Source organism: Gorilla gorilla, chromosome 20 (genome assembly GCF_029281585.2).
Source record: "Gorilla gorilla gorilla isolate KB3781 chromosome 20, NHGRI_mGorGor1-v2.1_pri, whole genome shotgun sequence".
NCBI lineage: Eukaryota > Metazoa > Chordata > Mammalia > Primates > Hominidae > Gorilla > Gorilla gorilla.
This window is the reverse complement of record NC_073244.2, coordinates 18753663-18769248: the sequence shown is the minus strand read 5'-3', so window position 1 is coordinate 18769248 and position 15586 is coordinate 18753663. Positions and strand designations below refer to the sequence as shown.

Below are 15586 nucleotides of genomic sequence, written 5' to 3'. Positions count from 1 at the left end.
AGCTATAGGCTCACCCCAGTCTTCCCAGGCAGGAATGGCAGCAGCTGAGCAGCCTTGGCACTGCTACCCAGCTTAGGGCTGGGCCCTCTTCCACTTTCTTTCTTTTTTTTTTTTGAGATAAAGTCTCCCTCTGTTGCCTAGGCTGGAGTGCAGTGGTGAGATTACAGCTCACTGCAGCCTCAACCTCCTGGGCTGAAGCGATCCTCCCACCTCAGCCTCCTGGGTGAGGTCTACAGGCATGTGCCATCAGACACGGCTCATTTTTTTTTTTGTATTTTTCGTAGAGACGAAGTCTCACCATGTTGCTCAGGCTGGTTGGGAACTCCTGGGCTCAAACCATCTTCCCGCCTTGGCCTCCCAAAGTGCTAGGATTACAGGTGTGAACCACTGCACCCAGCCCCCTCCTTCCACTTTTTTTTTTTTTGAGACAGAGGCACACTCCGCCCCCAGGCTGGAGTGCAATGGCGCGATCTGGGCTCACTGCAACCTCTGCCTCCCAGGTTCAAGCAATTCTCCTGCCTCAGCTTCCCGAGTAGCTGGGACTACATGAGTGTGCCACCACACCTGGCTAATTTTTATCTTTTTGGTAGAGCCGGGGTTTCCTGACCTCAAGTGATCTGCGGCCTCAGGGATTACTGGCATTAGCCACTGTGCCTGGCCCCTCCTTCCACTTTCAATCAAAAGAGGACCAAGACTCAGAGAAACACGGCCTCAGCAAGTAGAGGGTGGAAGGCACAGGGCTGTGGTCCTGGGGGTGGGCTGAGGTGGGCCCACCCCGGTACACCACAGGCTCTCAGATTTTGCCAGATGCAATCTGTGCAGGTTGGGGTGGAGCACTGACTAATGTAACAAATGATGAGCATCTGCTATGTGAAGTCAGCTACCTAAACAGACAAAAACCCTGCCCTGCCAAGAATGGTGGCTCACATCTGTTATCCCAGTGACTGGGGAGGTCGAGACACAGGTGGATCACTTGAGGCCAGGAGTTCGAGACCAGCCTGGCCAATGTGGTGCAACCCTGTCTCTACTAAAAATACAAAAAATTAGCCGGGCGTGGTGGCGCGCACCTGTAATACCAGCTATTCGGGAGGCTGAGGCAGGAGAATGTCCTGAATCTGAGAAGGCAAAGGTTGCAGTGAGCCAAGACTGTGCCACTATACTTCAGCCCGGGCAACAAAGTGAGATTCCGTCTCAAAAAAAAAAAAAAAAAACAAACAGCCTAGCTGTTGTGGTGGCTCACGCCTATAATCTCAGCACTTTGGGAGGCCAAGGCGGGCAGATCACAAGGTCAGGAGTTCAAGACCAGCCTGACCAACATGGTGAAACCCTATCTACTAAAAATACAAAAATTAGCTGGGGGTGGTGGCCCACGCCTGTAATCCCAGCTACTTGGGAGGCTGAGGCAGGAGAATCGCTTGAACCGGGGAGGCAGAGGTTGCAGTGACTACACTCCAGCCTGGGCAACAGAGTGAGACTCCATCTCAAAAAATTAAAAAAAAAAAAAAAAAGAATAGGATACCTTTCCTCTTTCGCTTCCTGCTAACACACAATAAGGTTTTTCTGCTTTACTTTGCACATGGGCTGAAAGGTCTCTCCCTCCTACTTTGGGGATGCTAAGCTAGCCCAGGTGTGACTTTGGCCTTGGGGATGGAGTATAGGGGGAGGGAACACAGGAAGCTAATGGAGCCATCCCTACCTCCTCCTCCCCCAAAGCCACCAGCAGAGACTGGATCTTTAAAAAGCAACAGAAGCCTGGGAAGTAGGTCGCCCTGCAGCATCTCAGCCTCTATTCTAGTGTCAAGAGGGAGGAGAGGCTGAAAGTCCAGGCACATCCCTTTACAGTACTTACCTGCTCTGACCTGAGAAAAGTCTGAAGAGGGAGGAGAATCATATCCAGGTTTTGGTGAGTCACACAGCCCTGGCTTCTAACTATTCTAGTGCCTGTTGACTGTGTGATCTTGGGTAGGTCACTTAGCTTTTCTGTACTCCAGGTTCTTCATCTATCAAATAGGGGTAAAATAAAGAAGCATCTCTAGAGTCAAGTTCTAAAGGAAGGGCAATATTCTTAGAATCTAACCCTGCCATTGTTTAAAACAGCTAGTGCTTTCCAGGGTGAAGAAGTTGGCTTGCGTTTGGGGACTGTGTTAAGTCAGTTGAAGTGCTGACCTTTGAACTCGGGGGACAGTGTGATGAGAGGCTTGGGAAGGGAGGCTGCTGTAAATTGAGAACACGTTTGTCTCACATTTCAGATTCGCGGTTGGACACCAATTCTTTTTTTTTTTTTTGAGACAGAGTCTCGCTCTGTCGCCTAGGCTGGAGTGCAGTGGCGCGATCTTGGCTCACTGCAAGCTGCGCCTCCTGGGTTCACGCCATTCTCCTGCCTCAGCCTTCCGAGTAGCTGGGACTACAGGCGGTCGCCACCACGCCTGGCTATTTTCTTTTGTATTTTTAGTAGAGACGGGGTTTCACCGTGTTAGCCAGGATGGTCTTGATCTCCTGACCTTGTGATCTGCCCGCCTCGGCCTCCCAAAATGCTGGGATTACAGGCATGAACGTGAGCCACCGCGCCCGGCTGGTTGGACACCAATTCTGTGAGTTTCTTTTGGCACAGAGAGCTTCTAATTGAACTAGGGTAAGTTTGCCAGGCATAGGGCTGTTGTGAGATTTGCATGAGATAACATTTGGCCTTTTTTTTTTTTTTTTTGAGACAGAGTCTCGCTCTGTCGCCCAGGCTGGAGTGAAGTGGCGTGATCTTGGCTCACTGCAACCTCCGCCTCCCGTGTTCAAGCGATTCTCCTGCCTCAGCCTCCTGAGTAGCTGGGATTATAAGCGCAGGCCACCACTCCTGGCTAATTTCTTTTGTATTTTTAGTAGAGACAGGGTTTCACTGTGTTAGCCAGAAGATGGTCTCAATCTCCTGACCTCGTGATCTGCCCTCGGCCTCCCAAAGTGCTGAGATTACAGGCATGAGCCACCACACCCGGTATTAATGAGATAACATTTGGAAACCACTTGACATGCAGTAGGTGCTTAAGAAATAGGAAAAAAGGCCAGGCATGGTGGCTCACGCCTGTAATACCAGCACTTGGGGAGGCCAAGGCAGGTGGATCACCTGAGGTCGGGAATTTGAGACCAGCCTGACCAACATGGAGAAACCCGGTCTCTACTAAAAATACAAAATTAGCAGGGCGTGGTAGCACACGCCTGTAATCCCAGCTACTCGCGAGGCTGAGGCAGGAGAATCACTTGAACCCGGGAGGCAGAGGTTGTGGTGAGCCAAAATTGCACCATTGCACTCCAGCCTGGGCAACAAGAGCAAAACTCCATCTCAAAATAAAAAAAAAAAAAAAAAAAGGAAAAAAGGCCAGGCACGGTGGCTCACGCCTGTAATCCCAGCACTTTTTGGGAGGCCAAGGCGGGCAGATCACAAGGTCAGGAGTTCAAGATCAGCCTGGCCAATACGGTGAAACCCTGTTTCTACTAAAAATACAAAAATTAGCTGGGCGTGGTGGCGGGTGCCTGTAGTCCCAGGTACTCGGGAGGCTGAGGCAGAATAGCTTAAATCCCGGAGGCGGAGGTTGCAATGAGCTGAGATCCCACCATTGCACTCCAGCCTGGGCGACAGGGCAAGACAGTGTCTCAAAAAAAAAAAAAAAAAAAAAGAAAAAAAAAAGAAAGAAAGAAATAGGAAAACTGGGCCGGGCACAGTAATCCCAGCACTTTGGGAGGTCGAGGCAGGTGGATCACCTGAGGTCAGGAGTTCAAGACCAGCCTGGCCAACATGGCAAAACCCCATCTCTATTAAAAATGCAAAAAATTAGCCTGGCGTTGTGGCAGGCGCCTGTAATTCCAGCTACTCGGAAGGCTGAGGCAGGAGAATCGCTTGAACCCGGGGGCGGAGGTTGCAGTGAGCCGAGACTGAGCCATCGCACTTCAGCCGGGATAATGCGAGCAAGACACCATCTCAAAAAACAAAAAAACAAAAAAAGCCAGGCGCGGTGGCTCACGCCTGTAATCCCAACACTTTGGGAGGCCAAGGCAGGCAGATCATGAGGTCAAGAAATCAAGACCATCCTGGTCAACATTGTGAAACCCCATCTCTATTAAAAAAAATTAGCCGGGCGTGGTGTCGCATGCCTGTAATCCCAGCTACTCGGGAGGCTGAGGCAGGAGAATCGCTTGAACCCGGGAGGCGGAGGTTACAATGAGCTGAGATCGCGCCACTGCACTTCAGCCTTGTAACAGAGCGAGACTCCGTCTCAAAAACAAAACAAAACAAAACAAACAAAAAGAAACAGAAAAACAAAAACAACAAAAAAACAAAAACCCAAAACCTTGTCCTGATTCAACACTCAAATTCACCAGCTGGAGAGGAAGAAAAAATTCCGTGACCACACAAGGGCCAACAATGTGGACCACACATGCAGCAGGGGCTACTTTGTTCTGCCCCAAGGCTTGCGGAGGGCCGCTGAAAATATGCCATATTATATGAAGGGGGTGAACCTTAACAAATTGTCTCCTGCATCCCAAACTCGCTCCTCATCTGATCTTTATCTGGGGCAGCCCCCAAATTTGACCAGAAAGCTCTTATAGTTCACACTCGCCCCAGGAACCCCCAAATCCAGCCCCAGCTCCCCAGTCTCACTCTTCTGCTCCCCATGCACCTCGGTTGGTCTAGAGACCCTCCTGCCAATTTGAGTCTCAGCCAAAACCCCAAAGCGCGGCGACCCTGGCGCATGGCAGGACGGGATTTGTAGTTCCAGGGCTTATCGGAGGGTGGGGGAGAGGGAGGCCTTTACGCATGCCTTGGTGGCGGCTTTCTGCACGTGTTTCTCAGCCCAGGTTTCAGTCCAGCGGAACTGGCTACCTCGGAATCCCAACTGCTCCTTTAGGGTGTCTTCCGCGATTCTCCGAGTGGAGTTAGGCGCCTGCCGACACTTCCCTAACCTTGGAGGCCCGGGACTTGATTTTCATGAATGAACGGAGTCGGGACTGACTTTGCCTACGGCAAGTGGGTTGAGATAGCTGTTCCCGTCCTTCAGGCAGGGGCAAAAATTGACCTCTGCCTCTCTCGAGGGTCAAAAAGTTCCTCAGGGCAGGGTGGGTTGTTCTTTGGGATCAGAGCTGGTGAATTCCTTAAATATCGGCTTAGGGAGGGGCTGAATACAGTAAAAGAACAGCCTTGAGCCTTGGAGGGTAAAGCCACGTTTTTAAGGAACAATTTAGAGCTGGCCAGGTCATGCTTAACTTGGATGATCTCTAATCGCGCGAACTGCTCTTATACCCATTTGACAAGTGGGGAAACTGAGGCTTCAAGTGGCAGGAGGTCTCCCACTTTGTTATCGGCAGGGCAGGGAGGGAAAACCAAGACGCTACAGGGTCTCCAGCTTTTTACCATCTGCTCCTCTCTCAAGAGAAGGAAAAACGGTGCCCTACTGTCTTCAGACGTCGCAAGGATCAAGAAGATTTCTTTCTTCATGACCCTGCCCTTGCCAGAATTTCCTGCGCTGTTCGACCTCATTCAACTTCAGGTAGGGAAAGGGATTAGGCGTGGTTCAAAGTTTATTTTATTAGTTCATTTCGTTTTATTCAAAAATTTATATCCTTGTGGCTTTTTCATCTCCTTGTAAAAACTATCAAACAGTACTGGAAAATAATGCAAAAAGTGGCAGAGGCTTCTGTAGGAACCCGGCTTGTCTCAGGCACTTACTTTGTCCTGCTTTCTTTCCTTTGTCTCTGGGGTATAAAGAGCACGCTCAGCTCTTTCCTTGCGCACACACAGCGTACTCCTCCCAAGTACCTCTGGATGGGGGAAGGGAGGCACATTTCAATTTTTAGTGGAGGAAGGTGACAAGGAGGGTGCTGGCTCTGGCCGAGGGGTTCCTGGATCCATCACACACAAAGTCCCCACGCGCTACCAAACTCCTGGCTCCAGCTAAAGAGCTTGCGGTCAGGTCAGTGTAAGATGCTGGGAAAACGAGACACTGGGAGGACCGGCTGGCTAGAGAGGCCAAATAAACGGCAACTCTTTGGTCACGTGACCGGGCCTTGTCTCAGCCCGGTTTTCCCAAGTGCCAGGGCACGTGTGAAGGTTGAACCTTCCGATTGGCTCGGCGGGACCAGTTTGAACGGAGTACGGGAGCCGCGGCGGCTCACCTACGGCCGCGTTTTTCTTTTTTTTTTCTTTCTTTCTTTCTTTCTTTTTTTTTTTTTAAAATTCTCTCTCTTTGGCTCCCTCCTTCCGCGCGAGTCTCTGGAGAAGCCGCAGCGCGAGTTGCCGCCGCTGCTGCCCGGGGCCGGGTAAGTGGGCCTCACTCAGAGCCCGACCCTCGTGGCCCCGGCTTGCGTCGACCCCCGCCGGGCACCGGGCCTGCGCCGCGCGCGGCCCGGGCGTCGGGGCCGCGCCCGACCGGGAAAGGCCGGGAAGCCGGTTGGGCCCGATCCTCCTGGCAGCTAGAACGGGCCGGGCGGGGGAGGGGGGAACCGAGCAGAGCTTAGGGGGTGGGGCCTCGGAGCCAGGCCATGTCGGGGCTCCTCAAGAAGAGGGCCAGTGGGACTGCTGGGGTCGGGCTGGAGGGGATCTAATTGGGGGAAGCGTCTGGGGACTGCTTGGGGCCTGATTGGGGGACGTCGCGAGGATCGGGTGTGTGTAGGGGCCTGTTTCGGTGGGGCTTGGTTGGGTCTGATTGGGGGAGGCCGCACTGAAAAGTTGAGCGGGGTGGGGGGAGGGGAGCTCGTTGGGTCCTGACAGGGAGGGGCGTCAGACTTCGGCCTAGAGGGTTTTCTTGGATCTGACTTCGAGGCGTTGCTGGGATCCGTTGAGGGGAATGCCCCTGGGGGTGTTTACCCAGGCCGAACTGGGGGAGGCTGCAAGGATCGGACCAGGGGGTTACTGACACGAGGTGGTGGGGGGCTCGGCCGAACTTGACTGGGAGAGGCAACAGAGATCCGTCAGCAGGGGTTACTGCTGACAGGGTCGGAGGGAATTTCAGGGAGAGGCTTGGCCAGACCTGATTGGGGAAGGCGACTGGGATCGGTCCAGGGGGCTCCTATAGTGGGTTGGCCGGGCTTGGCTGGCTCTCATTCGAAGAGGCAGCAGAGACCTACCTGGGGACTGCTTTGGGCCTGATTAAGGGGAATCCTTAGAATTTGGCTAGGCCACAGAGGGGGATATCTGGCATCCACTGAGCTTGAAGGGCAGGAACAGGGGACAGGAGAGATCAGGACGATCGTCTTGGGACGGCGCATCTGGGGAAGCTCAGAAATTGGACTAGGGCAGGAGGCCTCTGGGATCTGGCAGAGGTTAAGGGCCGAGTGTCGGGGGAAGGGGACTCTTCAGGGACTGTGCCTGCACGGAAGAGACCACGGGGGCCGGGGCGCTATCACGGTCTGGGGCGGGGCCCCTGGATGTGGAGGCGGCTGGGCCCTCGCCCAGCCGCTGCGAGGGAGGTGGAAGCCTTCGGGCTCGGAGCCGGGGTCGGCGGCATGGGCCACCCTGGGACGAGGGCTCTTCGCTGGGTCCCATGAGGATCCGCCGGGCCCCGCCGCCGCCGCCTGTGGCCCGTTTCCACATCCCCCCTCCCGCACTCCCGAGCCCGCGACTGCGCGGCCGAGGATGGCGCAGCTGGCGGGGACCCCGCACTTGGGCGGGCGTGGATCGGAGGCCTCCGCCTGTCCGCCGAGGGCGTTCCCGTCGTCATGCGGCCACCGCGGCCTCAGGGGCTCCACCTGGGTCTCACACGGAGCCCCAGAGACCCAGCGCTGACCCCGGCCCCTACCTCCGCAGCTTGCCTTGCGCCATGGACTGGCAGCCAGACGAGCAGGGCCTCCAGCAGGTCCTGCAGCTGCTCAAAGACTCACAGTCGCCCAACACAGCCACTCAGCGCATCGTGCAGGATGTATCCTTCCTTCCTTCCGGGGCTGGGGGAACCGGGTAGATGTGTGCAGTTTCCAAAGGCCAGAGAGAGAAAGAGAGGGACTGACTCCCCTAGTCCCCAGATTTTTTCTGCTGTGCGGAGGATCTGCCCTGGACAGAGAAGGATTACAATTCCTGGGTCCCATTTCCAGAGCTGCGGGGATTGTTTTAGAAAATGATGAAAATTCCTAATGTTCATCGAACGCTAGCATCTACTCCATTAACTATTAAAGTAGGCCCTGGCCCAACGGGGTGGCTCATGCCTGTAATCGGAGCACTTTGGTAGGCCGAAGCAGGTAGATCGCTTGGGCCCAGGAGTTTGAGACCAGCCTGGGCAATATAGGGAGACCCCATCTCTACAAAAAATACAAAAAATAGCTGGGTGTGGTGGCATGCACATGTAGTCCCAGCTACTTGGGAGGATGAGGTGGGAGGATGGCTAGAGCCCAGGAGGTAGAGGTTGTGGTGAGCTGAGATTGTGCCACTGTACTCCAACCATCCTGGGCGACAGAGCCAGACCCTGTCTCAAAGAAAAGATATATAGGCCGGGCGCGGTGGTTCACGCCTGCAATCCCAGCACTTTGGGAGGCCGAGGCGGACGGATCACCTGAGGTCAGGAGTTTTGAGACCAGCCTGGCCAACATGGAGAAACCCTGTCTCTACTAAAAATACAAAAATTAAGCCAGGTGTGGTGGCAGAAGCCTGTAATCTCAGCTAATCGGGAGGCTGAGGCAGGAGAATCGCTTGAACCTGGGAGGCGGAGGTTGCAGTGAGCCGAGATCGTGCCACTGCACTCCAGCCTAAGTGACAGAGTGAGACTCTGTCTGAAAATAAATAAATAAATATTTAAACCGTGAGCATGACTCACCCCAAAATTTGGATTCCCTCTTTAAAAAAAAAAAAAAAAAAAGTCTTCATGGCCTGTTAGTGGGGATCGCTGACTAGTAGCTGCCACTTTAAGAGGAGTGGGATTCTCCTTCCCTCTCCTGCTCTGGCTGGGTCTTCAGGAGTGGATGGGAAACTCAGACATTTCCACCCAACTCCTTGTATGATTTTTTTTTTTGTTTTTTGAGATGGAGTCTTGCTCTGTTGACCAGACTGGAGTGCAGAGGCGCAATCTCGGCTCACTGCAAACTTCACCTGCTGGGTTCAAGCAATTCTCCTGAGTTAGCCTCCCAAGTAGTTGGGAATAGAGGCACGCACACATGCCCGGTTAATTTTTTTGTATGTTTAGTAGAGATGGGGTTTCACCATGCTGGCCAGGCTAGTCTCGAACTCCTGACCTTGTGATCCACCCGGCTTGACCTCCCAAAAAGTGCTGGGATTACAGGCGTGAGCCACCGCGCCCAGCCCCTTATATGAATTTGACGTGTCTGAGGTGCTCTGTGTCATTGTGGGCTTATTAGGGAGTGGGATCCCCCAGGAGCTGGCAGCCTGGTCCCAGTGGTCAGAGATAGTGTCAGGTACGTAGTGAGGGGACCTGGCTGGGGAAAGGCCTCTGTCTTCCAAGTCCCTTAACAGCCTGGCAGAAACTCAAACAACTCAATCAGTTTCCTGACTTCAACAACTACCTGATTTTCGTCCTGACCAGACTCAAGTCAGAAGGTACGCCCTCTGCTCCCTTCCATGCGATCGGGACCCTGCTTTCTCCCCCGTGGGCCCCTGAACCTCAGCCTTCCTCCTCCCAGATGAGCCAACACGCTCTCTCAGTGGCCTCATCCTCAAGAACAACGTGAAGGCACACTATCAGAGCTTCCCACCCCCTGTGGCAGACTTCATCAAACAGGAGTGTCTCAACAACATTGGCGATGCCTCCTCGCTCATCCGAGCCACCATTGGTGAGAGGGGCAGCGGGGGTTGACCTCTGAGGACACACTGAACTCTCACTTCTCAGCATGTTAAGTGTAGTGCTTCATGGAATGCTCCGGCACCCTCTATGGTAGTACTATTACTATTGCCATTTGATAGATGAGGAAGCTGAGGCGCTGAGCTATTAAGGGACCTGTCTGGGTAAGCAGCAGAAGTCAGAAACAGCTGAGGCAGTGCAGGGCCACGCTCTGGAACCACTCCCTCCTGAAACAGTCCTTCTTGCCTCTGAGACAGTCATGCAACATCTAGAATTTTGTGTTCGGCCTTGGGCTGAGTGCTAAGGGTATAGCAGTTAAAATAATGCAGGTATTCATGTTTCAGGTGCAACGGAATTAGGTTTTCAGCAGAGCCTTTTCTGACTTTGGAAGGTGGCCTGAGGAAGTTACAGAAAGATGACTAAGAATTGGCTCACGCCTGTAATCCCAGCAACTTTGGGAGGTCAGGGTAGGCAAATCACCAGAGGTTGAGTTCAATACCAGCCTGGCCAACATGGTGAAACCCCGTCTCTACTTAAAATACAAAAAACTTAGCTGGCCAGGCATGGTGGCTCACACCTGTAATCCCAGCATTTTGGGAGGCTGAGGTGGGCTGATCACAAGGTCAGGAAATCGAGACCATCCTGGCCAATGTGGTGAAACCCTATCTCTACTAAAAATACAAAAAATTAGCTGGGCGTGGTGGCACTCGCCTGTGGTCCCAGCTACTCGGGAGGCTGAGGCAGGAGAATCACTTGAACCCAGGAGTTGGAGGTTACAGTGAGGCGAGATGGCACCACTGCACTCCAGCCTGGCAATACAACGAGACTCCATCTCAAAAAAAAAAAAAAAAATTAGCTGGGCGTGGTGGTGAACATCTATAATCCCAGCTACTCAGGAGGCTGAGGCAGGAGAATTGCTTGAACCCAGGAGGCAGAGGTTGCAGTGAGCCGAGATTGCGGCACTACACTCCAGCCTGGGCAACAGAGCAAGACTCTGTCTCAAAAAAAACTAAATGAAATAAAAACAAAAAAAAAAATGACTTTTGGCTGGGTGCGGTAACTCACGCCTATAGTCCTAGCACTTTGGGAGGCCAAGGCAGGCGGATCACTTGAGATCAGGAGTTGGAGACTAGCCTGGCCTACATGGTGAAATTCCGTTTCTACTGAAAATACAAAAAATTAGTTGGGAATTACAGCTGGTGGGCACCTGTAATCCCAGATACTCGAGAGGCTGAGGCAGGAGAATTGCTTGAGCCCGGGAGGCAGAGGTTGCAGTAAGCCAAGATAATGCCACTGTACTCTATCCTGGGCAACAGACTGAGATTCCATCTCAAAAATAAAAAGTAACTTTTAGTCCTGCAAAAACCCCCTCCCAGGCCAGTAGTAGGATGTGGACCTCCTGAGCTCATTCTATGTGCCAGGCTCTTTGCTAAGTCATTGAAACTTACTGATCCAGGCTGAGCACCGTGGCTCACGCCTCTAATCCCAGCACCTTGGGAGGCTGAGGCAGGTGGATCACCTGAGGTCAGGAGTTCGAGACCAGCCTGGCCAACATGGTGAAACTCTATCTCTACTAAAAATACAAAAATTTGCTGAGTGTGGCAGCGGGCGCCTGTAATCCCAGCTGCTTCAGAGGCTGAGGCAGGGGAATTACCTGAACTTGGGAGGTGGAGGTTGCAGTGAGCCAAGATTGCGCCACTGCACTCCAGCCTGGACTACAGAGTGAGACTCCATCTCAAAAAAAAAAAAAAAGAGAGAAAAAGAGAAAAAGAAACCTACTGATAACCTTAGTTAGGAGGCTGGTTTCCTTTATCTCTTCTGTGGGCTGGAAGCACTGAGGCACACAGAATGAGGGGGTGTGGCTAAGGTTCCACAGTCCTCACTGTGTACCTACCCATTGCAGGGAGCACCTTTCTCTCATTGAGTTTCCACCCTTGGGAAACACTGCCATCTCATGGCAGCAAATACCATCTCTGCACTTAACAGAACCCATATCCAGCTCTGTCACCAGATATGTGCACTGTCCTGGCACCTCAGATGCCTGCTGTATGTAACTCCTGGATATCTAATAGGCAGTACAAGCATCCCTGCCACCTTCCTGCCCTTACCTCCTTTCCCTCTCTCATCATGCCTGTCCTTACGCCAGGCCTTTGCACCATAGAGTTCCCTGCCTCAGATGCCCTTTCCCCAGAAACCTGGATGATTCCTCCCTCGCCTCCTTCACCTCCTTCAGGTCTTGGCTCAGATATCAAGATGTCACCTCAACGAGGCCTGCTCTGGCCACCCAATTTAAAGTTGCTACCTTCACCTACAGCCCTTTCTCACCATCTTTTCTGCTGTATTTCCCCCCTTAGTCCTTGGCATGTGGCCCCTCACAGTTGTTTGTTTTTGTTTTGTTTGTTTTTGAAATGGAGTCTTGCTCCATCCCAGGCTGGAGTGCTGTGGCGTGATCTCTGCTCACTGCAACCTCTGCCTCCCAGGTTCAAGTGATTCTCCTGCCTCGGCCTCCCGAGTAGCTGGGATTACTGGTGCCCCCCACCACACCCAGCTAATTTTTGTATTTTTAGTAGAGATGGGGTTTCACCATGTTGGCCAGGCTGGTTTCAAACTCCTGACCTCAAGTGATCCACCCACCTCAGTCCCCCAAAGTGCTGGGATTACAGGCATGAGCCACCCATGCACGGCCCCTCCCAGTTTTTTTTGCTAATTTATCTTTACTTCATAGCTTGCTTCCAGCTCCCAAGGGTGAGGATTTTGTGTTTTGCTCTGTGCTGTGCCTCAGGGCCTGGAACAGAGTTGACTCACAGTAAGGCTCAGGGTGCTTACTGAGTCAAGGAGTACCCTTCTACCTATGTCAAGGCCAGGAGCGGTGGCTCACGCCTGTAATCTCAGTGCTTTTGGAGGCCGAGGCAGGAGGATTGCTTGAGGCCAGGAGTTTTAGGCCAGCCTGGGCAACATAGTGAGATCCCATCTTTACAAACAATTTTAAAAATTAGTTGGGCGTGGTGGCATGTGCCTGCAGTCCCAGCTACTTAGGAGGCTGAGGTGGGAAGATGGCCTGAGGCCAGGAGTTTGAGGCTGCTGTGGACTATTGATTGTGCCACAGCAGTCCAGCCTGGGCAACAGAGCTAACTCTATCTCTTAAAAAAAAAAAAAAAGGAGGGGGGATGTGGAGGGCGTACATGGGCTAGGGAACAGAAAGGCAGCACTGGGGGTGTCCAGTGGGAGGGGGAGGTGCTGGGCAGCCCCCGCCCAGCCTCAGGCAGCATCCTTTCCCGGCCGCCCCAGGCATTCTCATCACCACCATCGCTTCCAAGGGCGAGCTGCAGATGTGGCCCGAGCTGCTGCCCCAGCTCTGCAACCTGCTTAACTCAGAGGATTACAACACTTGTGAGGTAAGCGAGAAGCCATGGATGGCCAGAGCGGGTACTGGGGGGCGGGGACCACCACCCACCTTTGTCTCTCTGCCCCTCTGCACTCAGGGAGCCTTTGGAGCCCTGCAGAAGATCTGTGAAGACTCATCAGAGCTTCTGGACAGTGACGCCCTCAACAGGCCCCTCAACATCATGATCCCCAAGTTCCTGCAGTTCTTCAAGCACTGCAGTCCCAAGATCCGGTGGGTGCAGCTCCCTGGGGGCTTCCAGGGAGCCTGGAGTGGGCAGGGTCAGGGTGACCCACGTGTCTGCTCCCCGCCAGGTCCCACGCCATCGCCTGCGTGAACCAGTTCATCATGGACCGGGCCCAGGCGCTGATGGACAATATTGACACCTTCATCGAGGTGGGCTGCTGGGCTGGGGGTGGGCAGGGCGAGGACTGAGGGCCCCTACAGCTGACCCTGTTCCTCCCTGCAGCACCTATTTGCCCTGGCCGTGGATGATGACCCCGAGGTGCGGAAGAATGTGTGCCGTGCCCTGGTGATGCTTCTGGAAGTGCGGATCGACAGGCTCATCCCCCACATGCACAGCATCATCCAGGTGTGCATGGTCGAGGCCAGCCCAGGCGGGCAGGCAGGGGGCCGGTGGCAGGGGTCAGGGAGCCACCCCCAGCCGGCCAGGCCTCAGCTTCTCCCCCCTACCACAGTACATGCTGCAGAGGACCCAGGACCATGATGAGAACGTTGCCCTTGAGGCCTGTGAGTTCTGGCTGACGCTGGCCGAGCAGCCCATCTGCAAGGAAGTCCTGGCCTCCCATCTGGTCCAGTGAGTGCTGCTACTGTCCACTGTCCTACCCCAGCTTCGACCCCTTGCTATGCCTCTGCCTTCCCTTCTGGTCACCTGCTGTGCTTCTCTCAGTCCACATCCTTGTCAGTTTACATTCAGTATATATTTATGTGTAAGTGGTAAGAATGCCACTTTTTGAAGACTTCAAAATTAGGTAACTGATAGGTGGAAAGAAATGAAAAATCAATGGCAACGTGTGATGGCTGACACCTGTAATCCTAGCACTTTGGGAGGCCGAGGCGGGCAGATCACAAGGTCAGGAGATCGAGACCAGCCTGGCTAACACGGTGAAACCCCATTTCTACTAAAAATATAAAAAAATAGCTGGGCGTGGTGGCGGGCACTTGTAGTCCCAGCTGCTCGGGAGGGTGAGGCAGGAGAATTGCTTGAACCCGGGAGGCTGAGGTTGCAGTGAGCCAAGGTCGCGCCACTGCACTCCAGCCTGGGTGACAGAGCAAGACTCCGTCTCAAAAAAAAAAAAAAAAAATGAAAAATCAACAAAGGCTTCAGGGGTATGGCTGTATCCAGGAGCTCAAAGGATGTGAAAGGCATCTGTGTGGTCTCAGATCTGCTTCCCTTGTGTTGGCTTCATTCTTAGGCACAACCTTCCCTCTGGGTAGTGCTGTAGCCTTCTGTGCCCTTCCAGCTTAGGAACTTCAGAGTAAAGAAATTTTCAACCAGTGTTTCCAACAAAAGTCCTAAAACTGACCCTCCTTGACAAACTTGGATTGCTTGCCTCTCTCCAAATCATTTTTTTCCTTTTTATTTTGAGACAAGGTTTTGCTCTGTCATCCAGGCTGGAGTGGAGTGTCATAATCATGGCTCACTGCAGCCTTGACCTCCCAGCTGAAGCAATCCTCCTACCTCAGCCTCCCAAGTAGCTGGGATTACAGGCACATCCCACCACACCTAGCTAATCTTTTCTAAGTTTTAGTAGAGATGAGGTCTTGCTAAGTTGCTCTGGCTGGTCTCGAATCCCTGGCCTCAAGCAGTCCTCCTGTCTTGGTCTCCTAAAGTGTTGAGATTACAGGTGCGAGCCACTGTACCCAGCCCCCAGATCATTATTATTATTATTATTTTTAAATTTTTGTTTTTGAGACGGAGTCTGACTCTGCTGCCCAGGCTGGAGTGCAGTGGCACAATCTCGGCTCACTGCAACCTCCGCCCCTCGGGTTCAAGCGATTCTCTTGCCTCAGCTTCCTGAGTAGCTGGGATTACAGGTGCCTGCCACCATGCTCAGCTAATTTTTGTATTTTTAGTAGAGACAGGGTTTCACCATGTTGGTTAGGCTGGTGTCGAACTCCTGAGCTCGTGATCCACCTGCCTCAGCCTCCCAAAGTGCTGGGATTACAGTCGTGAACCACCACGCCTGGCCTTATTTTATTTATTTATTTATTTATTTGAGATACAGAGTCTCACTCTGTCGCCCAGGCTGGAGTGCAGTGGCAGGATCTTGGCTCACTGCAACCTCCACCTCCCAGGTTCAAGTGATTCTCCTGCCTCAGCCTCCCAAGTAGCTGGGATTACAGATGCATGCCACCACGCTGGGCTAATTTTTTTTTAATTTTAATTTTTCTTTTTATTTATTTATTTATTTGGAGATGA

At 53.0% G+C, this 15586-nt stretch overlaps 1 protein-coding gene across 7 annotated transcripts in view; it reads left to right on the top strand.

Annotated features, from left to right (window-relative positions):
- The first annotated feature begins 4800 nt into the window (after positions 1–4800).
- The window catches only part of TNPO2 (transportin 2), a 25533-nt gene continuing 14747 nt past the window's right edge, over positions 4801–15586 (top strand). For 2 of the 7 annotated variants that reach the window (XM_055371644.2, XM_031003931.3), the window contains exons 1-9: positions 6066–6300; positions 7787–7898; positions 9445–9520; positions 9604–9753; positions 13050–13156; positions 13244–13377; positions 13458–13539; positions 13613–13735; positions 13842–13960. In XM_055371644.2, the coding sequence (XP_055227619.2) occupies positions 7800–7898; positions 9445–9520; positions 9604–9753; positions 13050–13156; positions 13244–13377; positions 13458–13539; positions 13613–13735; positions 13842–13960 (890 nt within the window). In that variant the 5' untranslated portion in view covers positions 6066–6300; positions 7787–7799. Of the gene's footprint in view, positions 5012–5414; positions 5532–6055; positions 6301–6403; positions 6644–6710; positions 7899–9444; positions 9521–9603; positions 9754–13049; positions 13157–13243; positions 13378–13457; positions 13540–13612; positions 13736–13841; positions 13961–15586 lie in introns of those variants that run through there. The other 5 variants (XM_063701046.1, XM_031003932.3, XM_031003934.3 and 2 more) reach the window with 5 other exon arrangements.